The sequence below is a fragment of the Aulonocara stuartgranti genome, assembly GCF_965226115.1.
Source record: "Aulonocara stuartgranti genome assembly, chromosome: 14".
In the NCBI taxonomy this organism is placed as follows: Eukaryota; Metazoa; Chordata; class Actinopteri; order Cichliformes; family Cichlidae; genus Aulonocara; species Aulonocara stuartgranti.
Genome location: NC_138950.1, coordinates 40,002,274 through 40,026,560, shown reverse-complemented (window position 1 = coordinate 40,026,560; position 24,287 = coordinate 40,002,274). Strand labels below are relative to the sequence as shown.

The window sequence follows — 24,287 nt, the reverse complement described above, 5'->3', positions numbered from 1 at the left end:
ACACTCGTACCTACAAAAGGACACCACTCAGTCCAGCACACATGCCAGCTCACAGTCTCCGGCTCGAGGGCTGGACAATTGCTGTGGCAGCAAGTCAGCCAGCTGCAGTGTAGGAGGCAGAGCGGGTCATCTATTAATCAGAAGGTTGGTGGTTTGATGCCTGGCTGCTCCAGTCGGATGCATCCACTGGTGTGACTGTGTTTGTAAGAAGGAGGCGCAGAGCACTGAGTGATCAGAGTAAGAATGGACGGGGTTTTTAGCTTACTCAGACCATTAGGAGCAGAGAGTTGGGAAACATGTTTTTCAGTTTCCTGTTTTGTGCTGGAAATTGGTGGCAGCACAGGAATGACTCCAAAGGTTCCCGTGACCCTAAAATTAAAGGCACTAACATCACATGAGGTTTGACTCATAGTCTTAATGTTTTATTTTGCTTTTATGTCAGGCACTGAAAGTGAATGTGAACAGAGACTGCACAAAGGCGTGAAAGCTGCTCCTACATACAGACCGTCTGATCTCACAGCGAGGCGACGCGTCGGTCATCGTTTGAGCCGCCATCCCTCTAAACTCTGAGCATTAAAGACAAACTTGTCAGGATTTACACAGGACAGACTCGTGATTACCACAGACAGGATGTGGAGTCAGTAATGCCAAATAGACACAATTTAAATGTCTGTGGTCGCAGTGAGCGCATCAGCACTCGCAGAGACAAAGCTGTTATCTTAATTAGCTCCACATGTCTTAGCTGCAGGCTAAAGTACAGTTCTCATGAACTTCTTTTCAGAGCTAAACACATGGAAACATGAGATACTAAACAAGACAAACACAAACTACTTTGCTGCTCATACCACCACGGAGTTGCACAACACTATCGACGTGCCAGGGGTCCGGGCTGCTTTGCAACGACATCAAATGTGATACATCTTGAACCAAAAGTGTTCTTTTAATTTTATATGAAATATGATTAACATAAACTCATTCCTAATTCATGCTTTCACTTTCCACTAACAGTCTGATAACCTGGTTATTTCTACTCTGAACTGAGAGATGGGGACACTGAGGACGGGTCGCCAGTCTGTCTCTGACACTATGGTTGAACTTCAGAATCAGGGAGGATGGCACAGAGAAAGCCGACTATCACTGTCAGCCACTTTGACGATCTTCTGTCCCCAGTGTCACTGAACACAAGCTGAAGCAACTATTGCTGGGTAATAAACTCAAATTCTGCAACTTGTGTAGCTGGTGTTGGTGAAGAGTTTGAAACACACAACCAGATGACAGGACTTGACAACAGTGGCAGGTATGCGTGACACTACATTGCCCCACCCGTTCCGCAGGGTTTGAGTGTGTTGATGGGATTTTGGGCCATGCTTTTGGAAGATCAGACACTGATGTGTGATGAGAACGCTGGCGCGCAGTCTTCGCTCTAATTCGTCCCAAAAGCGTTCGATCGGGTTGAGGTCAGGACTCTGTGCAAGCCACTCAAGTTCTTCCACACCAAACTCTGTTTTTATATAATAACATTTGTGAGCAGCTCAAATTCTCTTCCTACCGTACGCATGCAGAGGATGCAGTTCTATACTCCCAGCGCCTTCGCTGGGTGAAGTATGCACAAACAGACTGATTTTGTCAGATTGCTCTTCATTAGTCCTGAATGCTGGCAAAACCAACGTTATGTTGTCTGAAGCTGCGAACAGCGAAACGCTGGAAGGTGGTACCATACAGGTTGCTGACTCATACAAACATCCTGGTATTTGATAGGGATCGACTTTACACATCATGCTGGATAACAAAGCTCAAATGTACATTTTCTGTATAGACTAAAATCACGTTTCTCTGTTGCTTCCTGTAAGCGACTTGTATTAAGCTCGTTTTTATCTCAGTTGGATTTCGGTGATGCCATCCATCGATCGATATTTACCTTGCTGCCCTAAGTTATATAACACGCTTCATGACTCATCACTGCACATGAAACTGTCCAAAATATCTTGGTATGCTGAAGCACTAAGAGTTCCTTTGACCGGAACCAAGTTGCTGAGCCCATCTCCTGAAAACCAACCCGCACCGTAACCCCCCTCCACCAAGCTTTACATTTGGCACAGTGCAGTCAGACAAGCACTGTTGTCCTGGCAAACACCAAACCCAGACTGGTCCATCACACCACTGGACAGAGAAGTGTGATTCGTTGCAAAGAACATGTCTCCACACTGCGTGCTTGACTCCACTGCTTTTTGTTTTGCGTTGCACTTGGTGACATAAGACTTGGATGCAGCTGCTCGCCCATGGAAACTCGATGAAGCTCTCTGGGCACTGCTCTTGAGCTAATCTGAAGGCCACGTGACGTTTGGAGGTCTGTAGCGATCGAGTCTGCAGAAAGACTGGAAAAGAATCCACTGACCCGACGCTGTGATTTTACATGGCAAACTGAATGTGTTGCTGCAGTTTCTAATCACTTCCACTTTATTATAACACCACTAACAGCTGGATCTGGAATAATGAGGACATTTCCTGACTTGTTGCACAGCTGGCATCCCAGTACGATGTCAGACTTTACCTTGGATGGCATTTTGTGTTTGGGGATGTTGGCTACAAATCAAAACTGGCCGTGCATGCTTCACATCTGTTCAGATACATGACCAAAATTACAGAACACGCAGCAAACCTGTTGATTTAGCAGTAGCCAGTATGACTTTGTAAACACCTTTATGCTACTATATCCATAAATGCTGTGCATAAATAAAGATGTAGTATCACTTTTAGTCTGCATTTCTATCTATATCCATGACAGTTGTGAGTGAGGGTTGGCTGCTAACACTAGATAATTAACAGGTCATCGTCGTGAGTAACCTCTAATTTTACCGCAGCTTCTCAGTTTGCAGAGAGCCGGTTTAGGCGAGCACCTGGCTCTGACCTCGGAGCTCTGACTCTATTTGTACTACAGAGGAGTTTAGAGTAAAAGAAACAATGAAAACTTGTAAAGTTTTAAAGGCTCTATCATTGCTGTTGGAGATGCATATCAGGGCAGTTAAGTAAAAGGACATTATGTTGAATGTCTGGGATTAATCGTGATGGTAGAGCTCAGTCACCACATGATTTGCACTGATTTTCCTGCTTCAATGGGCCTCTGGGGAGCTTCCTGAGGAACATTAAACCCATGACTTGGGTTTAATGTCATGACTTTCCACAGCTATACTATGCTGCACCTTTTAAAGTTTATTACCATGTAGGTATTTAACATGTAAAAAAACAAAGTGAATCATATTTCATTCAGCCTGAAAAGTGCACGTCTGTTTCCTTCATCCATTAAAGTATTACTGCTTTTCTCAGAGCACTAATACCTCCAACAGTCGAGTGAAAGACTTTGTACTATGTCAGCAGCGTGCTTGTAAAAACATTATAAGTTCAGTGTTAAAGGTGAAAACCCTGAGCTGGACTGCTTCAAGCAGAAGTAGAAGACAACCCAGAAACCTGATCGCACAGTTTTAGTCCTGCTCTCGCTCTTCTACCACAGCTTCTGCCCTCATCAGTCTCTGCTGCAGTGAAACCCTTTGGTCTTTGGTCATGCTCTTCTCTGCGTGACTGCTTTTCTGACACATCACGACCCTCCTTTTTTACTTAAATGATCTCATCTTTGGGGAAAGGGTTTACATGATGATCCATTTCTGCTCTTGAGGATGTTAACCTGTTCCTATACACCATGCCATTCATGGTTACTGACAGCTTTTAGCTTAGGTTACCAAACGAAGACGCTGAGTTTATTGAAAGGTGACATTTAGTTTCAGAAAACTGTTATAGTTAGAGACAAAAACAAATCCTAGCTTTAGACTGACGACCTCGTGACGTCCAGAGGTTACGCTGCACTAATAACTGTGGCCTCGCTCATTTCGTGCACACCTCTGGCCCAGCTCGCAGCCAGCTGTTTCACAGTAACTCTGTTTATAAGAAAACCAAGGAGCAGCTTTCAGTGTCGTCTTTTATTTCACTAAATGGATTCAGAATTTCTGTACGATGAACAAAATGTGAAATATGACGTGAAGAACATTAGGCCATGGCTATAAGGCAAAACAATCAACAGAATCTGTCCGTGTTCGTGGAGTAGCGCACACAGCCACAGTGCACGCAGCCGTCACACACTAGTGCACGGCGTTCCCTGATGTGATGCGTCTACACACGTCCACTCGAGGCTCGTCACATCAACACCTTCATTCAGGCCACGGTGCTGACTTGCAGCCTTCGGCCCTGCAGTCTGGCTCAGCTTTTCTCTGAGCGCCTGAGTGTGAGCGCACACATGCCAGGCTGCTTTTATTGGGACTGTTGTGGCGCCTCGGTCCCCACGTCTGGTCAAAACAAAGGCATGTAATATCACAGCCTGAGCCAGACTGTCATCACACACAGCCCACAGAGGCTCACACTTTAACAGTTCCATGTGTGTCACAGCAGCGCACACACCGGCCTGCGTGACACGAAGGACAAAGCTGCAGGAGACCAGTTAAAGGGCGCAAGTGTGCACACGCACGTCAGGGTCCGTGTCCACGTTACAGAGATGACACTTTTCCCTTTGGCTCAGCGCTTTCGACCAGTGACGGCTAACAAACGCCAAGTAATTCTATATGAGCGACTGTGGTCTGGTAGAAGCTTACAGCATTACTGCCACCATGAAAACCACCAGAGCTGTTTTCCAGCTCTGCTGTCAGACACATGTTTTCAGGGAACATTAAGAGGAAAGTGCCCAAGCAGCGTCTCTGCCACGAGGATTAATGTGGCTTCAGTTAAACAAAACATACTGCACAACCACATTCAAATCACCGTGACACACGTCAGGAGGAATTTGCAATTATGTGCATGTAATCAGCCTCTTCCATCATCCTTCAAACTTCATGCAGATACAGACGTAGGCACAGGTTTGTTCAGGAATGCAGAGAAAGCTGAGCATGAAGCTTTCAGCTGTCAGTTTAGTGGTTGATCTACATTCCCACTCCCACCTACAGCTGTGGGTACCCACTGAAAGAAGCAGACTGCCGGATAAGCGCGTCTGCGCTCAGCCAGAAACACAGCATCTCTGTTCGGTCATTATTGAGGAGCCTTGAGATGAAAGAGCGGCTTCACACTTCGAATGGCTGCAGACTTTATTTCATCCAGTTATTAAAAACAGCTGTTATATTTCCATGTATGTGAATTTGTTTAAATGTGATCGGGTGTAAAAACAACTTAAACTGTTCATGCTAAATTTTTGTTAAGCACCTTGAAGCAAGATGCTTTGAAAACCCTGAGGGACAGGCCGAGCAGCGCTGCACGGCAGGATTCGCTTTAGTAACCATTTAAGGTAAAGACAGAAAAGTACAACCAGGTCCTGTTGGAACTAAAATAAGCCAGAATCTGACAGACGCGTCATTTCTCAAGTATGTCTCTGGACGCAGAAGATCAACTGTGACTTTGGAGCCACATCTCAGGCCACAGGCTCAGGTGAGCGGTGAAAACATGACACCAGGGAAGTGAAGAGGCCGACGGGTCAGGACGTGACTTCATCCTGCTCCTGTCCTTATCTAAGACATGTTGATTCTGCAAACATCCTGACAGCATTTGAACATGCACCTCTCGTCCTCCATCTAACTTGATCAAGAATGTGAACAACAAAGAGACTTTTATTTCCTGCCAAACATGTTTCTAAAGCTAGATGAGGACAAACAGACGAGGAGGCCGGCGAGCTCTGACCGAGGGCACACTGGGGCTGACGTAGATATCTGATCTGTAATGTCCCAGCGAGACGACCGCATAGTTCAGCAGGAATAGGAGCGTAACATAACACGATATTTGTCGAGAGGGAATAATGTCATGTTGGTGACATGATACAGGGAAAACTTCCAACTTAAACAGTTTGAGATAAAAACAACAGCTGATCCCACAAAGCCTGATTTGTCTTGTGAGTAACGGCCTGTTCATGGATGACAGACAGCCTGTACGGTCATGTAACGAGCCTCTCTGACATCCCTCACCTACACCAGTATTCTGACATGCGTGGCCACCCCTCTGCCCACCTGCACCTTTTAGCCTGAGCGTGAACTCCCGCTGACACAAGACCTCATCTGTTCACGCCACACCCGCCCCGGGACAGCAGCACAACAGCAAGAACGGCGGACGACTCTGTCGTCTTCTGTGGAAACAACCAGCGGCGTCGAAGAGGCCAATCAGTGGTTTAAACCCGCAGCACTGTCAAAAACAAGCATCTGGTCTTCATGCAGTAATAAGGCATGACGTCGTCTGTTATGATAAAATATGGACTCTGACACAAAGCCAGGCGCGGCGGCCAAAGTCCGAAAGAGTAAATTCTATCAATAACAACGTAGAGTCACAAGTGGAAGAGTGAAAATATCCTCGTCTTCAACACCTGACTCACGACTATTCTCTTACACTCATAATAACCTGGTCTAAATGTGCGCCAATGCACATTTTCACATGTAATAAGTTTAGATTAGAGCGTCTGCACAGTCTTTTTTTGCTCAGTGGCGACACTGCAGCAGATTAATGATGATGTGGGTAAACATAACTGCATTTGGATTGCTCAACACGAGCCAGCAGCATGGCGCTCGAACTATAACGGCGGTGTTGTGGTTTAAGTGCAGCGACACACACGTCTGCTTTTCCAGCTGCAGCAAAAATTAAAAATGTTGCATTTTAAAATGATTTGTTTTATGTGCCTCTGGAAGCCAAACGTGCAAAGATGCATCCATGATGCTCAACAAGTGAAAAAGAAGGTGTTATGTAAATCATTCATTAATCAAAATCAGTCGTGCATTTTTAACCTTTGAAACATCTGCAAGACAAGAACGTCACATCTGATGCTTTCTGCTCGTCTTCCTACTTAAGCTGCTATATCAAACACAGATTCATCCACACGAGCACCTTTCCTCACACACTGCTCAGTATATCAAAACTTGGGACTGGCACTAAGCAAACACGAGCGTATGGACGCCCTTGAGTGTGGGCACACACCAGGCTCTCTTTCTGTGCCACAGAGGTCCTTCAACATTTGAGGGTGTTGCTCGCGAATGCTCTGAAGCAATCGGCCTGCTCAGAGCAGCCACACAGAGAATTACATCAAACAGACAGAAAAGCCATGATTTTCTTAGCGTCAGAGTTCTGACAGCAAAGTTACGCTTCTGTCCAAATGCCACAGTGTGATCACGGGCTAAATGCTGCAGCAGTCAGCGAGGCCAAACAACTTGTTCACCACGAGTGAAACCCAAGCGGCGCGCTGGATGTCAGAGTGGGATCTCTGGGTATTAGTTAACAGCAGAAGAAGAACCAGAGCGAGCAAACGAAAAAGAGCGTTCGCTGCGACAGCCGCTGACGGGGCTTAAATCCTCCATGCTCCTTTCATCCTCACCTCCATCATCAAGCTGTCAGCGAGGTCTGGTGGTAATGTTCGAATTGTTTATGGAAGTATTAATGAGCTGTTTTAGTAAAAATAAAGAATCGTATTGTATGACAGGTGCAACAGGAGACCGAGGTGAGATGCCACATGCAGTTTGGTGAAGCCAAACGTGTAGTGAGCATATAAGGACGTCCTTCAGACCAATGACAAAGGTCCTGAGAATGGCTAGTGGGCGTGTGTCAAGGAACAAGTACGAGGCTGGAGTGTGCCGACTACAGTCACCTACACAAGAGCTAAAACGTAGTCCAACGGCTTTCTGAGAAAAGCTCAGGCCCTTGTTGCATTAGACCCAGTTTTCCTATCACACGTACAGGACTGCCATACTTCCTCCTACTGCAACCTCACATGATTGTACACATTTCTACGCTTCACACAGCTCTCAGTATGTCCTGTTCAGTTTTCTTCCACCTCAGGATGGTCAACTTTTATCTTCACAGCCACATTTAACCAAACAGAACATGGACTACAGACGCCTGCTGCAGACATCTGCACTCGCTGCTATATCACCAGCACATCTAGACACTAACAACAACCTGGCTGCAGCTGAATTTTCCATCCAGACTGCCGTCTAACAGAAAGAGACGATATTCATTTTAAACCGTCCCACTTTCCAGTCCATAAAAATCAGACATCTCCCAAACCAGAGGCTCGCTTGGACCCCATTTATAGCAGAGACGGCTTTTCCAGCCAGACATGTCACACACACAGAGACCCACACTGGCCCACTGGATGCTGGCTTCATCACACACACACACACACACAGACACAGACACACACGCATGCACACACACACACACACACACACACACACACACACACACGCACACACACACACACAGACACACACACACGCACACACACACACGCACACGCACACACACGCACACGCACACACACACGCACAGACACACACACGCACACACACAGACAGACACGCGCACACACACACGCACACGCACACACACACGCACACACACGCACACACACACACAGACACACACACACACGCACACACGCACACACACACGCACACGCACACGCACACACACACGCACACACACGCACACACACACACAGACACACACACACACACACACGCACACGCACACACACGCGCACGCACGCACACACGCACGCACGCACGCACACACACGCACACACACAGACAGACACGCACACGCACACGCACAGACAGACACGCACACACACACACACACACACACACACACACACCTGGCTGACCTGTGATGAGGTTCCTGCTGCCTCCCACTAAACAGCTATAAAAGTATATAAAAACCTCAGCCAGGTAGGCTCCAGGCATTTCTGCACCTGAGCAGACGTTCATGGCAGCTAGCAGCACTGCACGGTCTTATTGCAAATTCATATGAACAGAGTGCAGTAGATATGTAACAGTTGAATATTTCTGTCCCAGTCTCTGAACATCATTTTTAAACGTTGGTCAACAGTGAATAACTGAAAGATTGAGACAGAATCCCAAGCATCAGCTGGACAGGCGATGCAGTGCAACTATGTGTACAATGAAGTTAGAAGAACCAAAGGTCTCCTGTTCTCTCACATCTCTGCTCTTTGTTACTCTCTAACCTATTCACTCACCCGGGGAGCGCAGCAGAGCGGGGATGCTGTTGACAGCAGAGTAACACACTGTCACAAAGCCTGCAACGACCAGAAGTGCAACACGACCACATGCTGTAAGCAAGTTTCAGACCCCTGCTCCTTCAGCCTGCATGCTAATGTGCACTTGAGCTGCACTCAAACAAGCCCCTGTGCATCACTGTGAGTGATCTTAAAGCCATATTAAGGACAGAACAGGTGTGTAGTTATAGTTATACATCCATTTAACCCTAATTATTTGAACTAGCACTGAAGACTGATGCAGAAAAATGTGTCCCACTGTTAATAACAGAAAAACACTTTTTACAAGTTTTACTTTGAAAATCATTCTGGACTGTTTGAAACTGTTCCTGCTGCTGAAGAGATGAAAATAAGCTGTTTCAGTTTTTGGTTTCACTCTAATTTATTATTCAGATTATAGCTCGTTAATCCTGCACTAGTACCACACTGGCTAAATATAATACTGTCCAGAGGTGTGGACTCGAGTCACATGACTTGGACTCGAGTCAGACTCGAGTCATTAATTTTATGACTTTAGACTTGACTTGAAAAAATGTTCTAAGACTTGTGACTTGACTTGGACTTTTACACCAATGACCTGGGACTTGAATTGGACTTGAACCGGTTTACTTGAAAAGACTTGATATTTTACCCCAAATATAAAATTTAACATGCATATTATATAGAGATTGAAAATGTGACGTCATTCAGGGGTAAACCGCAAAGGATTCTGGGAACTCGTGGCAAGAGGTACTAGCGCACGCAGGCTTTCAATTAAAATCAGTTACACAGCGATAAAAAGAAACACAAAAATGTCAAGAAGCTGTTGTATTATTAACTGCAATAGCCGGTCGCATGACAGCCACGGGAAGCCGACGGGTAAAGAGATCGGTTGTTATCGGATTACGTCGTTGAAGAGAAATTGTTCGAGCCATGTTTCCGAAGTAACAAAGAGGCGACTGGATTGCAGCCATTCAAAGAGCAAATATAACGTCCCAGAACCCTCCAGCTCACAGGTTAGTCTGCTCCAAGCATTTACACGAAGGTCAGTCTGCTGTTGTAGTTAATGCGTCATTTTCATAACATAATTAGTGATATAGGTTACAAGCAAGTCTGGCGCTGAACAGAAATTGTCGCGCTATGCTCCTTTATTTATTGTGCATAAATAGTGAATTGTCCTGACACAATATTGCGTTTCGCTTCTGTTATTATGGTACATTGACAAAAACATATACTTTTATTCACAGGATAAAACAGGTTTTTTGTATCACTAATTGTCCAGTACGATTACAGCATACAGTATTATTGTCACTGCTACATTTCTGTGATGCTACCAGAAATTATTTCCACTACTAATTAATTACCGTTGAGCTCAAAGGTCCTATTAATAAACGGTTAACGAATGTGTATTTATGACGACAATTTGTGAGACTGGTAAACTTATGATACGTACGATGGTCTTTACTTTCTACACGGTGCATTTCAAGGTCCTGCACCCATCCGTCGGTAAACTGTACCTGGGCTTGTTGCAGTGACCTGAAGTTACTAAACTTCATGAGTGTATGCACTCACTCCAAGAACCGTATAATTATAAATATGCATATAAATATGCTAAGATGAGATAACTGACTTCATCTAACTAGCAAATGTTGTCCAGGCTACGTTGGTGATGCAGTTTTTTTTAATATGTATGATATTTTTGTCATGCGATTTTAAAGCCGGTCCTACAACTGCATCCAAGAATAACATGCAGCTTATCTCAGAACTGTCGGTGAAAATTATTCTAGGAGCTAGGTTTAATTGAGCTGCATTTTAAAGAGGTGCAATTTCACAATTTGTGTATATTTTCTAAGTTCACTATTTTGTCATGTGTTGAGAAAAACACAGATTTTAAAATTACATGGTCTAATATTTACATTTAGCATAACTGCAACATTATTTTTTCGTTTGGACTTGAAATTCAAAGTTTCAGACTTGTGACTTGACTCGGACTTTTACACCAGTGACTTGAGACTCGACTCTGACTTGCCTGACATTACTTGAGACTTGACTTGAGACTTGAGGATAAAGACTTGAGACTTACTTGAGACTTGCAAAACAATGACTTGGTCCCACCTCTGATACTGACAGATCTCTAAGTTTTAAAATGCAACATTAACGTAGAGTTCAACACAAACCAACAGTGTGATGGTGGAGGAGGGCAGCAGAATATAAATATCATCCTCTGACAGACATGGATGCCTGTGTGAAGGTTTCAGCCCTGAGTGAAGCAGCAGAAGAATGAGCGACACGTCTGCCTCTCACTGACAATGAGCTGCTTCAAAGGCTACAAACGTCCCGAGGCGCTGAGGCCGGCTCCTGCTAACTATCACTGAATCCCCATGAGACGTTTTAAAGCACTTCTAACCATCATTCACATCATTTTCCCTTTCAGCAGCAGGACTTTTACAGAAAGCGTTTATATAATTTACACTGTGCGCAGCTCTTCCAGGAATCATTATTTAACCTTGTGTTATGGTTTATAAGCCACTGTTCATTTGTTTCAACGGCTGAAACTGCAGAAGACGAGAGTTTCATGTGTAGCGGTTCTACCGACAGCATCTCACCTGATCTGCACGGACAAACCTCTGTGATGAGAGGACAGAGCTGTCAGGGCGCTGCTGACAGGCTGCTGCCTAATATAGACGAGGCCAAACAAAAGCACAAGGCCTTACATACTTGAATGGCAGACCCTCTTAAAATAGAGGACTCGGTATCAATATGAAGCTAGATATTCTGGTGCTAACACCCCAGGGAACGTGAGGTCACAGGACTGATGGCACAAACGCTACAACCCAAGAACACTGCCTCCCGTTTACTGGCAGTGGGAGCTATACCCATCTGCGACAAATGTTTGGGGAGTTGGCGTCTGCATTCTCTGCAGAGGCCAGGCGGTGCAGGCGTGCATGTCCACACAGACTCACAGCATACATGAAAACACTGGGATTCAAAAACGTGGGGCACTTTTCTTGAATTCGATTTTTATTTACTCATTTTTCACATGGACCGCTGCAAAGGATCATCCCAAACCCTCGTCTGACATTTCAACTCCTCTTCTCTAACGACTGTACAAACCCAGACTGCCTTTCCAGCTCATAAACAGCCCTCTCTGTGGAATTTCCACGGGGGAGCATGTGTCTTCATGCCCTGACCTGGCTCCGTGCGGAGACTTTACGGCACACAGATACGCAGACACTTTGTAGCTGAAAGCCTTGTAAAAAGCACCTCAGGTTGCAGCAGCAGCAGCCAGATTTACTTGGACAGTCACTCTGGGCTGTTTCAAAACGTTACTGCTGGTGAAGAGAGCGAGAAATGAGCTCAGTGATGCTTCGGCACCACTGATGTGTTTTAGCTGCACTAAGTAGCTCCCAGGTGCCAAAAGCACAACATGTACAGCATCTAAGTGAGGTTTAGTCTCTGGAATGTTACACGAATAAACATCATTGTAATTAAGAAGATGAAGACATCCTGGTGCGTTGCCCAGATCTGGTTTGGAGTAAGCTGGTTCCCTGAGAGAGGGGCTTTGGGGCTTGATTACATGCAGGGTAAGATGGACGAGGGGGCCAGAGACAGATTGGTGCAGTGATGACAACCGTACTCAACGTGACTGTAGGGCGAAGTCGTTCCAGAGCTCGCGTATGGTCATCAGGAAACCAAGAGAAACTATAGCAGACCTGGAAGGATGTGGATCCACTAGAAAGTGCTAGAACATCTGAGCTGAGACATTTAACCCAGTACCAGCGCAAAAAAGAAAGACGGATTTAAAATGTAGAATAAATACATGCATATTATTGTGACATGTTCACAGCACAGTAATGTACTTCAGATGTTCGTTCTCCCAACATTGACTGTTTTTACGCCCCTATTTTAATCACTAACACAATGGGTGGGTTATATTTGTATACATTTAACATAGAGCTAAAGCTGCTGTGTGATTTAACTCATCCTGCCCTGTAATGGACTGTGACCTCTCCCACCTCCTGCTGAATGACAGCTCAGACTCCAAACCTCCAAACTATGAAACATGCAAGCGCTTAAAAACGTGGTGTGCTGTGAGACAATAGTGCTAACCACTGAGTCGCTGCGCTGCTGCCTCGTTATACTCGGTTAACATGAAAGTGGCCTAAAGCCCCATCAGTAATGCAGACGCCATCCAGAAGGAGGCTGAATGTGCAAGTGCTGCGACAGGTCTGAAGCGAGCGTCAACTTTATGTTGACTCTCACCACCGTTAAATAACTGGTCACCTGTTAATAAGGGTCCCAAACACAAGTCTGATGGTCTTCTGAATGTTTTCCATGCACAGCCAGCTCCACTGCTGCTTCATCAGTAAACACAGGATGTTCAGAGCCACCTCAGCCAGCGCCATCTCAGATCCAAAGCCGAGACCTTTGAAAAAGGAACAAACAAAGACATAAATGCAGAAACACATCCAACCACATTCTTACTGTGGTACAGCTGAAGATCACGTCTACTATATAGTGTTAACTGAGCACGTGTAGAAACATAATACAACCTGTTTCAGTGACACATTCGACATACAGACCTGTGCAAAAGTTTTGAGCCAGATTCTCATTTAAAGCAATAAAAGTACTGTGAGACTGATGCAGAGTCTCTCTGTTCTCTGATCATATTCACAGAACAGGACAAAAGGTGGCCACCATCCAAAGAGCTTTGAGTGTCCTTCAAGAAGCCTGGAGAGCTGGTCCTACTTGTGACTAAGGAGTCACAGGACAGCTTGTAAGAACGCCGGCAGCGCTGAAGAATAAATGTGGGCACACCAATATTGACTTTCAAGCTCATTAGAATTATACAGAGTCTATTTTTCCTTATCTACTGTATTTCCTTTAATGTTTGCTCGTGCTTCACTAAATCGCTGCACCCATTTCACATTTTCCCAGCTAAATACAAAGAAATGAGGGCTGGTGTGTAACTGATGCAGTGTAGATGTGAAGAGCATACCAATGCTCCTTTTCATACGTTTATCAATGGTGCCCTCATGTGGCTGGACTCAAGCGCTGCCATGCCTCAGAAACAGGTTTGTCACTCAGCTTTGCCTCTAAATAATTTGTGAATCAACTTTTAAGTATCAGAAGCAACAGAAGCTGACCTAAAGGTCAAACACATGCCTCAGTACTATGTACTGGTAATGAAAACTACTGGACTCCATACCAGCTGCTGTAACTAACAAAATGTTTGTAATACTGTCACGTCAACTACAACAATGACACACATTTACTGACGGTCACATCTATGACTCAGGAAGACAGAGTGAAGAATGCCATCTGCAGTAATGGAGCCGTTTTTTCTTAAGGGTCACCTTGACCTTCCATCTGCAATACATGGCAAGCCAGCACATGACAGCCTCCATCACTGCAGACGACATGAGGTGGAGTGACAACAGGTGGGTTGCAAGGGAGAGGATGAAGCATGCACATAGGGCTGCTCAACTAATCGAATTTTAATCTCGATTACGATCTGGGCTTTCAACGATCATTAAAAATGACTGAGCCGATTATTAGCCCCTCCCTCCTGCTTTACTCTCGCGCTGCTCCGTGTGGCAAATCGAGCGCACCTCTCTGCGTTTCGAACACGTGTCACAACAATTAGGAGCAGTGGACGCCAACCTGCCACGGACCGGTTTATGCTCGACAATATTTTCATGGACCGGCCTTTAAGGTGTCGCGGATAAATACAACAAAATGAAACTAGTACCGAAAAAAAGAAAATTTATTCTTAACACACGTGAAAAGACCCAGGAAAACCGAGTTAACGATAAAAAACGATAACAAAATAACGCTGAAAACCGATAAAACCCTGAAAACCAAACATTTCACACCTGAGCCTCAACTCTCGCGGCCCGGTACCAAACGACTCACGGACCGGTACCGGTCCGAGGCCCGGGGGTTGGGGACCGCTGATTAAGAGGACCCGAGGGAAGCTCGGAAAGCTCAGCAGAAGTTATTTGGAGAGGAGAGTGACTGCTGTTGGTTGAAAAGAGGTAAAAAACCTTCAGTGGTGTGGAAACATTATGGGTTCAGTCAGACGTGGATCAAGTGGACACAGTGTGTAAACTTTGCTACAGTGTAGCTGCACCACAGAGCAACACTGCAAAGCTCACTAAACACAGACGTTTACATTTTTCATTGATTTCTTATATTGCAAACATTTGCACTGTTATCAGTATTTGCACTATTTTATATTATTTTTTAAAGTCATTATTCAACACATTGTTATTGTTAAGTAAATATCGTCAAATAATCGAGATCTCAATGTCAGTGAAAATAATCGTGATCATCATTTTTGCCATAATCGAGCCGCCCTACATGCACAAATAAGATTTGTCACGTGTTTGTGTAGAACAGTATAAACTGAGCCATGAGCTGATGCAGGCTAACACCTTTCAGTGTCCAACGTTTGGTGCTCCGCAGCAAAGTCCAAACGGTCAGGCCTTTTAAAGGCACGTGCTCGTAAACTTTGTAAAACAGCCTGTTTCAGTGTAAGTGCTGTTTTCAGTAAACTCCATGCTCAGAATAATGTTCGGCTCACTCCCATAATCCTTTGCTCAGGACTGTACATACTATAGTGTGTATTCACCTGTTCTCTTTCACATCAAGTGGATGTTCAAATAAGCGTCTCTATACTTCATACTATGTATTTACCTGACACTTCTGCACAAGTGGAAAGCAGGTCTCATAATAACGTCCATGATATGGATTCATGTGAAAGTGTAATACTGGCATTTTTACATTAAAAACAGCCCCTGTTCACCACGCATGGACAAATGCAGGCGAACGCTCCAGCTGTGTGAAGAAGCAGCTGTATGTGAACGAGCCCAGACGCTCATTTAAAATTACTGAAGCAACCTGAGAGAAAAGGTTTCGTGAATTTGAAATTCTGCTTGGAAAAAACAGACAACCACTACAGAGGCGAGCGGCCGTCCGTCCGCCATCGGCCCTTCATTTAAAAGCCTGCATCTCTGCCTGCCTGCAGCCCAGACCTTTGAGCAACTGAGAACATTTGGCATGAAAAATACCAAAAAAGACGACCCAGGGCTGGTGAGCTGCTAGAATTCTGCATCAGACAAGATGTGAACAATATTCCCGAAACACAGCAACAACATGTTGCTGCGATCAAAGTCAAACTGACCTGGGGGGGGGGGGGCTCATTTTCTCAGTTTAAACATGTTTTCTATGTTCTGTGGTGAATAAAATATGGGTTTGATAATCACTGCATTCTCTTTGTTTACATTTTCACAGTCTCCCAATTTTGGGGACTGAAGCTGTAACTAAAATTGAAACAAACCAGCAAAATAGAAGCAAAACATGTATGTTAACGTTAAAGTAGGAGCGTGGCAGCTCTTACTGACAGCTGTAGTTGATGGCTGTCTGTTAGGCCTAGCCTTGGCTAGCTGCCTAGCTGGTCTGCTATCCTGTTTGATTCTTGTTGGAACAATTGTTCATGAAATTTGTGCTTCAGTTTGGATGAAATTCTGTTACTTAGCACTTGTTAGCAGATGTGTGCCTGTCCATCATACCAAGACAACATTTAAAGCAGTTTATGACGTACTTCATCCTCTCTTACAGAAACAAGAAGAAACTAGAGTCTGATAGTTTCACACGTCGCTGGCTGACTGTGAAAAAATGGTTTATTAAACAGTGAATGTCTCATTACAGCATCGAGCATAAGAAGGAAGGGCCTCGGTTTTTCCTGTGGTAGTTCTTTATAATGAGCAATGATGGAGCGCTGCATGATGCAACAAGTCCTTTGTGATAAGTCTTAAAGGTAGATAAGAGTTAATGTTTTGGGTTTGGACTGAATGTCCTAACATTTCTGACACACTTCAGGGAGAAACTTTTTATACAATCTCTGCTATGAACAGATCATATTCGAGGACTCAACGAGCCTGAGAACTCAGAGCAAACTGATGGAACGAGGACATGTCCCTCACAGCTGTGTATATCAAGACATCCAAACATACCTGTTTGTCCCAATAAATTATCTTTTATCATTTCTTAGCAGCACAACAACCGCTGATTAAAGATTAACTAGTAGTGATGGGATTCCAGCTGTTTTTAGAGAACCGGCTCTTCAGGTTGTTTTGTTGCTTTAATTAATTTATTATTAACAATAATATAAAATTGCGCACAAAAGGAATTACTAACGTAAAAAATAAATAAATAAAAAAAAAAGTGGTTTTATTTATATATGTTTATATATAAATATATGAGGTGGCCCCTAGAGACAAAACACGTACAAACTCCAAAACACATTTCTAGCATGAACTGAACTTCCAAAGCAGAGCTACTAGATCACTTAAATTACACAATTGAAAGCATGAAAGCATGTGTGTATCGTTTGTGTATTTATACACAGGCACTCGTATATATTCAAATAATTTAAAAATATGTTCATTTACCTGTTACTACCACACACCAAATCCGGTCGTTGGTACTTGCTGGCTTGTGTAGCCACGAGGTAACAAAAGCTCAACACTGCCCCCTAGCATCCTGGAGCACTGCTGTTGTGTTTTGTACGTGTTTTGTCTGTAGGGGCCACCGTATGGGCTCAAAATGTGGTCATAAATATTTTGTACTTGTAAATCAGGATTTGTATGTGTAAAAAAGATTTGTGTGTGGACGTAGCCCAAAAAACCCTGCAAGTTACAAGTACGAATTTTGACCCTATTTTTCTTCCTTTAAGCTGATTGGTCCATGTCATGTCAATCACAAATGTAACAATCCAATCAGAGAACAGATGGGTTTGGCTGTCGAGGGGCGCTTTTTTTGAACTGCAGGTCTTTGAAGGGAATAAATGGCCTTTTACATGCCAACCCAGCGTTTTCCTTCATCACCACAAAGGAAAACAGTCTGTGGTCGTCCGAGTTTGGTGATTTTTGTGTCACAGGTCTACGTGTTTAATACAGGGACTTCCACAGCCTTTTCAACAGCGCTGCGGACCGCGGGGTGGGGGCGGGCAGTGTTTTGGAAATGACAGTCTTCATTACAAAGCTTTCTTCGTTATGAACTAGCATACATGTTTTTATTGAACATTTGAAGAACCAGCAAAAAAACCCACAAACTCTTGTAGTTCACATAAAGTCAGAGATGAAAACGACAAGGAGCAGGTGCATCTAGTGCAGGTAGAGCTGATGCAAAAACCCACAGAGCCCAGCAGCCAGCAACAAATTCTGGATCCTTGGCTTTTAGTTAGCAGTTAGCATTAGCAGCACATCCTGCGTCCGATGTGAAAGGACCTTTATGCTGCGCACTGTGACTCACAGCAATGGTCCTGGGTCAGCCCTGACTTTGTGTTAAACTAATCCTAAAGTAATAATGTTATTTCTAACCACTGATATAGCACAACTTTATCCTTTCAACAGCTGCTGAAAGTTAGGGGACCTAGCTGCTATCGGATATTTATATAGAGATTACCCTTCAAGGACCTGCAGTTCAAAAAAGCGCCCCTCCGACAGCCAAACCCATCTGTTCTCTGATTGGATTGTTACATTTGTGATTGACATGACATTGACCAATCAGCTTAAAGGAAGAAAAATAGGGTCAAAATTCTTACTTGTAACTTGCAGGGTTTTTTTGGGCTAAGTCCACACACAAATCTTTTTTACAAGTACAAAATATTTATGACCACATTTTGAGCCCATACCACCGTAAATATACTTTTATTTATTCACTCCACATAAAATGTAATAAATAAATCATATAATACAAAAACCAACTATTCACATTTCAACTTTTAACTATTTAAATTTGCAGCTTTTTCCTTTTAAACAAATTTAAAGTGAAACAACACAAAACACTACAAACCACAACACAATTAAATATAAAATATGAAAACAAAAAGAAGATGCACATCCTCTGTCATATGGACCTGCATGAATAAACTTTCTGAATCCTTTATCATCTGCAACTGAAAATAGTTGTGGATGATTACTATACCTTTCTTATGTTGTTGTCCCTGCTCTCTCTCTCTCTCCCTCCTGCTCTGTTCCTGTGCTACTGAGTGTAACTACCGCCCCTCCCCCCTCTGCTCAGCGTAAAGCACAAGGCTCGCTGTGGAGTGAAGCAGGAAAAGAGAGAGAGAGAAAGAAAACAACCCACAGCTCGCGATACGGAGCGGCTCGCGTCGTTCACGTCAAAGAGCCGGCTCTAAGAGCCGTTTCGTTCGCAAACAACCCATCACTATTAACTAGCGACTGACCAACCATCAATGATGGTTATTACAGAGTGTTGCCAGATTAGGAACGCCCAGCCTGGGCAGCAGCCGTGAGCTCTGTCACAGATGCCTGTTTTAGAACTAATGTAGTAATAGACTAGTTTCCTTTGCTGCCTCGCTCTTTGTATCCACAGCAGCATGTCAGTTTGCCAAAATATGAACATGTGGTCTGATGCATTTGATCAGTGACTGGAACAGAACTCCCAGCTGTAACCACAGAGAGACACTGAATGGGAAGTGGTAGTGACTTAATGAGTCAGTGAGCTGCTCAGACACAAAGGCAAACGAAAGCAGACAAGCCAGCGTGAGTCACACACACACACACACACACACACACACACACACACACAGACACACACACACAGAGACAGACACACACAGACAGACACACACACAGACACACACACACACACACACACACACACACACACACACACAGACACAAACACACACACACACACACACACAGACACAAACACACACACACACACACACACACACACACAGACGTGATGATAGTGTGATAATGGTGATTCGAGATCCAACGCTGGCTTTTAACTTTGCCATTTAAGTTGATCCATCTTCCTGCAGTGACATCAGCCAAAAGCAACATGATGACTTCTCCAGTAATTTAGACAAAAACCATCAGAGACATACAGATTTCAGGACTGCTGGAACGGTGCTGCTGTGTCAGCTGTTGGGTGTGACTGAGGCTGATCATGGCCAGTTTTATTTTATTCAATAGTCTTACTGAGTATTTACTTTACTGGTTTAAATTCACACGCAGCACTGAAACATTCATAAACCAATGTGAATATTAGCCCGTGTCCTTACCGCGTTCCCGACTCTTCCTGTGATCCAGATGGCCTCCAAATTCTCTTAATCCTGCACAGGTCCCTCTCTCTGTCTCATCCTTCATGGTCTGTTTCTCCTGTTCATTGATAAAGTCTTGCAAATATCCCAGAGACATCCCATTAAACATCTGGAATCACAGAACAGAGTTTTTTTAATAGTTACTTAAACTTTAATCAGCTTGGTACGGTCCTCTATAATACAGTTAAAAGGAAAGGTTTGCACTTAATAACATTCAGTGAAAGTAAAGCAGCTGGATCCCATTTTCCCTCAGAACCGTCTCAGTTCTTCAGCAGTTTGACAGAAACATTGCTCAGAGATTGGTCCATGCTGACATGATGGTGTCACATAGTGGTTGCAGCTATTCAATTCAATGTTATTTACACAGCGCCAAATCACAACAACAGTCACCTCAAGGCGCTTTATATTGTGAGGTCGACCCTACAATAATTCATACAGAGAAAACCCAACAATCATATGACCCCCTATGAGCAGCACTTTGGCGACAGTGGGAAGGAAAAACTCCCTTTTAACAGGAAGAAACCTCCGGCAGATGCAGGCTGAGGGAGGGCTACAGGTGTAAATCTCCTGTTCCTCCACATCCCAAAGGTGCCTTACTGAATGTAAATCTGGAGACTGTGGAGGCCACAGTGACCTCACTGTGGTGTTAAGGAAATGACTGAGATGATTTGAGCTTTGCAACACATCTTGTATTAGCCTGCTGGGGCCAGCCATAGACCCGCTATCATCATAAAGGCACAGACAGGGTCAGCTCAGTTGGCAGTAAGAGGCCCAACGTATGCCTCTACAAAAGAAAAGCCCACACCATTAAACCACCAAATAATTATGCTTCCTTAGCTGACAGGAGTGGCACCCCTTTGGTCTACTGCGGCCATAGGCCATGTGCCTCGAGGCAGAAAGCTGCAAAAAGTTGTCCTTTGGAAAGAGAAGCGACCAGACTTGATTGAGGTTCTTGGTCTGCTGCACAATATTCTGCACATCAGCAAACAGAAGGTCTGCATTTACAAAACATTTACATTCATATTTTAATTCATTGTTAACTCAGTCTGGTTGATTCACTCGTAAAGGCACAAAAGAAGCTCCACAGTGTGAACTTTTGCATCATTTAAAAAGCGTGCACCCGAGCTGTGATGGAAGTCGCTTACTGTGCTGGCCTCCTCCATACTGAACAGAACTGGAGGTCTCACGTCTGAGCCATTCATACAGGGAACGTTTTTACTGGAGAACTTCAGACGAGATCTGGAACAAACAGAACACACATGACTGAAAACAACTCAAGCAGTTATTGAGCCTGACTTAAAACAAGCCTGGTTTTTATTACGCAGTAATAACTGTACCGCAATCATCCCCACTACAAAGACAAGTGACGTGTTAAACCAGTAAAGATCCATGCTACTGCACGGGCGTCTCACTCTGCTTTGAAACCGTGGAGGGCCTCTTCAGTGTTCCCAGTCTGGGTTGACTTCATCGTGGGGAACAACAGCTCTGCATCAGTAAATGTTCAGTAAGAACTGCAGTCAGATTTATGATGTGAATGCACCGGTGACGCACACACAGTGCACTCAGATCATAACTGTGGCGCCAAACACATTTTGCTTTTCCAAGATCTCCAAGACTCCTCTTGTTCAGGGTTGATCTGTTTGTTTCTCCATTTCTATTGCTGCCATTTCAGTTTTTACATTATACAGGTGGTATACAGTATGACAATGTCTCAGGCAGGACAGGCTGGGAAAGACGTAACAAAAGTACAAATAGAAATGCACAGTGTATCGCTAAATGTTGCATCTGTAAGAAAAACAAACATTCAGCACCTGGAGCACAAAAATTTAAAAATAGGTTTAACTTGTGTGATCTAACCCGACTCAAACCGCTGACCTTCTGACTCGTGGACGACCTGCTCAAACTCTTGTGCAGCAGCTACTCCAAAAAACACAAAAGTGAGTCCTCACAGCATTGCTCTTAGCTAGCTCTGATGGTGAGAGGATCACAGGATAGACGCAGGAGGCGCAGGAAGCAGCGTGCTCCACTGAGCCTGCACGTGTTTCTTACCTGGTCTTCTTATCGGCACCTATTTTGCCTCCATCCACCTCAGTCTCATTATCCTCTGTGGGGCTCTGAGGCTCTGAGCGAGGAAACGCCGTCTTCAGGGTGTCGACGATGGCGTTCACCACAATCTGCACGAGTAAACACATATGAGCTGTATCAATCGAGCGCCAAATCCCAACAGCAGCTGCCACGAGGCATCACAAGCTGAAACCAGAGCAGGTCATTTCTTCATATCAGCGCTCCGTCTCAGCAAACTAAGCACAAACACTCATGTGTCACTCACTCGTGTTAGAATGAAATAGTCACCTTGTCTATGCGTGACACAATGAAAGGTTTCTTGACAAAGGCGATCCTGGCATCTGTATTGAGAGCGAGAAATTCCTGCATCTCCTCACTGTTGGCTATTTCAGGGATGCCGCACAGTTGCTGAAAAGGTTGAAACAGAAAGAAGCCACCAGAAATGTAGCAGCAGGCCAACAAACAACACGAGTGCACTACAGAAAGGTTTTCCACCAACTTTTAGAAAGGTCTCCAGGAGGCCCTTCCTGGCTTCTATCTTATCACTGTCCATGTTTCCAAACGGCATGTCTGGAAATATTTTCTTTGGACCTTTCACACCTGGAAAAAGATCAGATGAGTCAGACTGGAACAAACAAACTCTCTAAGGTTCTCAAAGGTCTACTGCAACACTCCTTTCAAATGTCGAGCAAAATATAAAGCTTCTGTACCTTTGATGAGTTTCCTCAGTTCTGTTTTTTCTTCCAGTCGTGTCTGCAGATTGAGGAACTCGCTGTAGCGTCTGTTGACCGTGTGATAGGCTACAGACTGAGCAGAAGATGGATTCTCACAGCCCGTCTGTACAGTTTCTGCATCCTCAAAGCCGGCCTGGATGCTTGCCGGGTTCTCACAAGCCATTGCTGTCTCATACTGTAAAGATAAAAAACAAACTGTGAGGCTTCACTGATATCCCAGTGAACGTAAGAATGCACCAGTACAGGCCAAACGTTTGTGACTGTATTCGCATTCCCATCAGTCAGTGCAGGAAAACATGAAGTTTTTTTTATTTTTTATTTATTTTATTTTATCTTCAGTTGTTACAGATGGGACAGACATGGCTGGGGGATAAGAAAGGAAAGGAAAAGAAAAACAGAGGGGAAGAGGGACAGTGAGAAACCCTAACCCTAAGCAAAAAAAAGAGCAACATAAACACAGCACCACCACATTAATAGCTAACAGTAAATATTAAATATTGAATGCTGTTGTGTGGCACGCAGGACCTACAGCGCACAATGTGCTGTGAGGTAGCAGCCACGAAAGGTAGTTTGTGTCTGTGAACACCCGTGTGGATCAGCACGCTTGTATTCAAAAGGTTTCTCCATGTAACGATCTGCTAGGGAGTGTGGGGAGACATAGCCCCACCCCAGGGCATGAAGCAGGCATGGAGGAGATCCAGAGGCCCCAGAGTACGAGGACCCAAGGAGGACCATCAGAGGGGCATCTGTGCCACCCTCCTGGGAAGAGCTGAGGAGAGCCCCAAATGAGGGGTCACCCAGCAGCCACGGAGCAGAGGTCAGAGGGGGCTGCAGTGACGTGCCGTGGGCTCTGCGGGCAGCCAGCCGTGCCAGAGTGAACCGAGCCCCAGGCCCAGAGGCCTGAGGGCCCCCCACACCCCAGAAAAGGCCTGACCGAGCCACGGGCGCCCGACCGTGCCAAGCAGCCACTGTGAGTGAGCCGGTACATACCTGAGCGCCCAGCGCCGCGCACCAAGAACCACCAACGCACTGACACCCGAGGGCATCAGCCACCGGCAGGGAGTGTGGTGGGGGGAGAAAGGCCTCCATACTTTGGATGTTCCCAGAGGGGCGGAGTCTAAGACCCAACCTGACATATAGACACAGACACACCACACAGACACAAACCTGCATTCCCACCCCATATACACATATACAAATACTCAGCACTCACCCAACGTAAAGACAGACAAATAGACACTGTACACACAATCACACTCCCCAAACATACTTTACACCCCAGGTC

At 44.7% G+C, this 24,287-nt stretch overlaps 1 protein-coding gene across 5 annotated transcripts in view; it reads right to left on the bottom strand.

Annotated features, from left to right (window-relative positions):
• Positions 1 to 24,287, bottom strand: part of snx19b (sorting nexin 19b) — a 52,246-nt gene that overhangs the window by 23,760 nt on the left and 4,199 nt on the right. For all 5 annotated transcript variants that reach the window (XM_082504244.1, XM_082504247.1, XM_082504248.1 and 2 more), the window contains exons 5-11: positions 22,979 to 23,177; positions 22,768 to 22,868; positions 22,557 to 22,676; positions 22,254 to 22,378; positions 21,350 to 21,443; positions 20,166 to 20,313; positions 13,346 to 13,487 (exon numbers count right to left, since the gene is read on the bottom strand). In XM_082504244.1, coding sequence (XP_082360370.1) covers positions 13,346 to 13,487; positions 20,166 to 20,313; positions 21,350 to 21,443; positions 22,254 to 22,378; positions 22,557 to 22,676; positions 22,768 to 22,868; positions 22,979 to 23,177 — 929 coding nt within the window. The remainder of the gene's footprint in view (positions 1 to 13,345; positions 13,488 to 20,165; positions 20,314 to 21,349; positions 21,444 to 22,253; positions 22,379 to 22,556; positions 22,677 to 22,767; positions 22,869 to 22,978; positions 23,178 to 24,287) is intronic.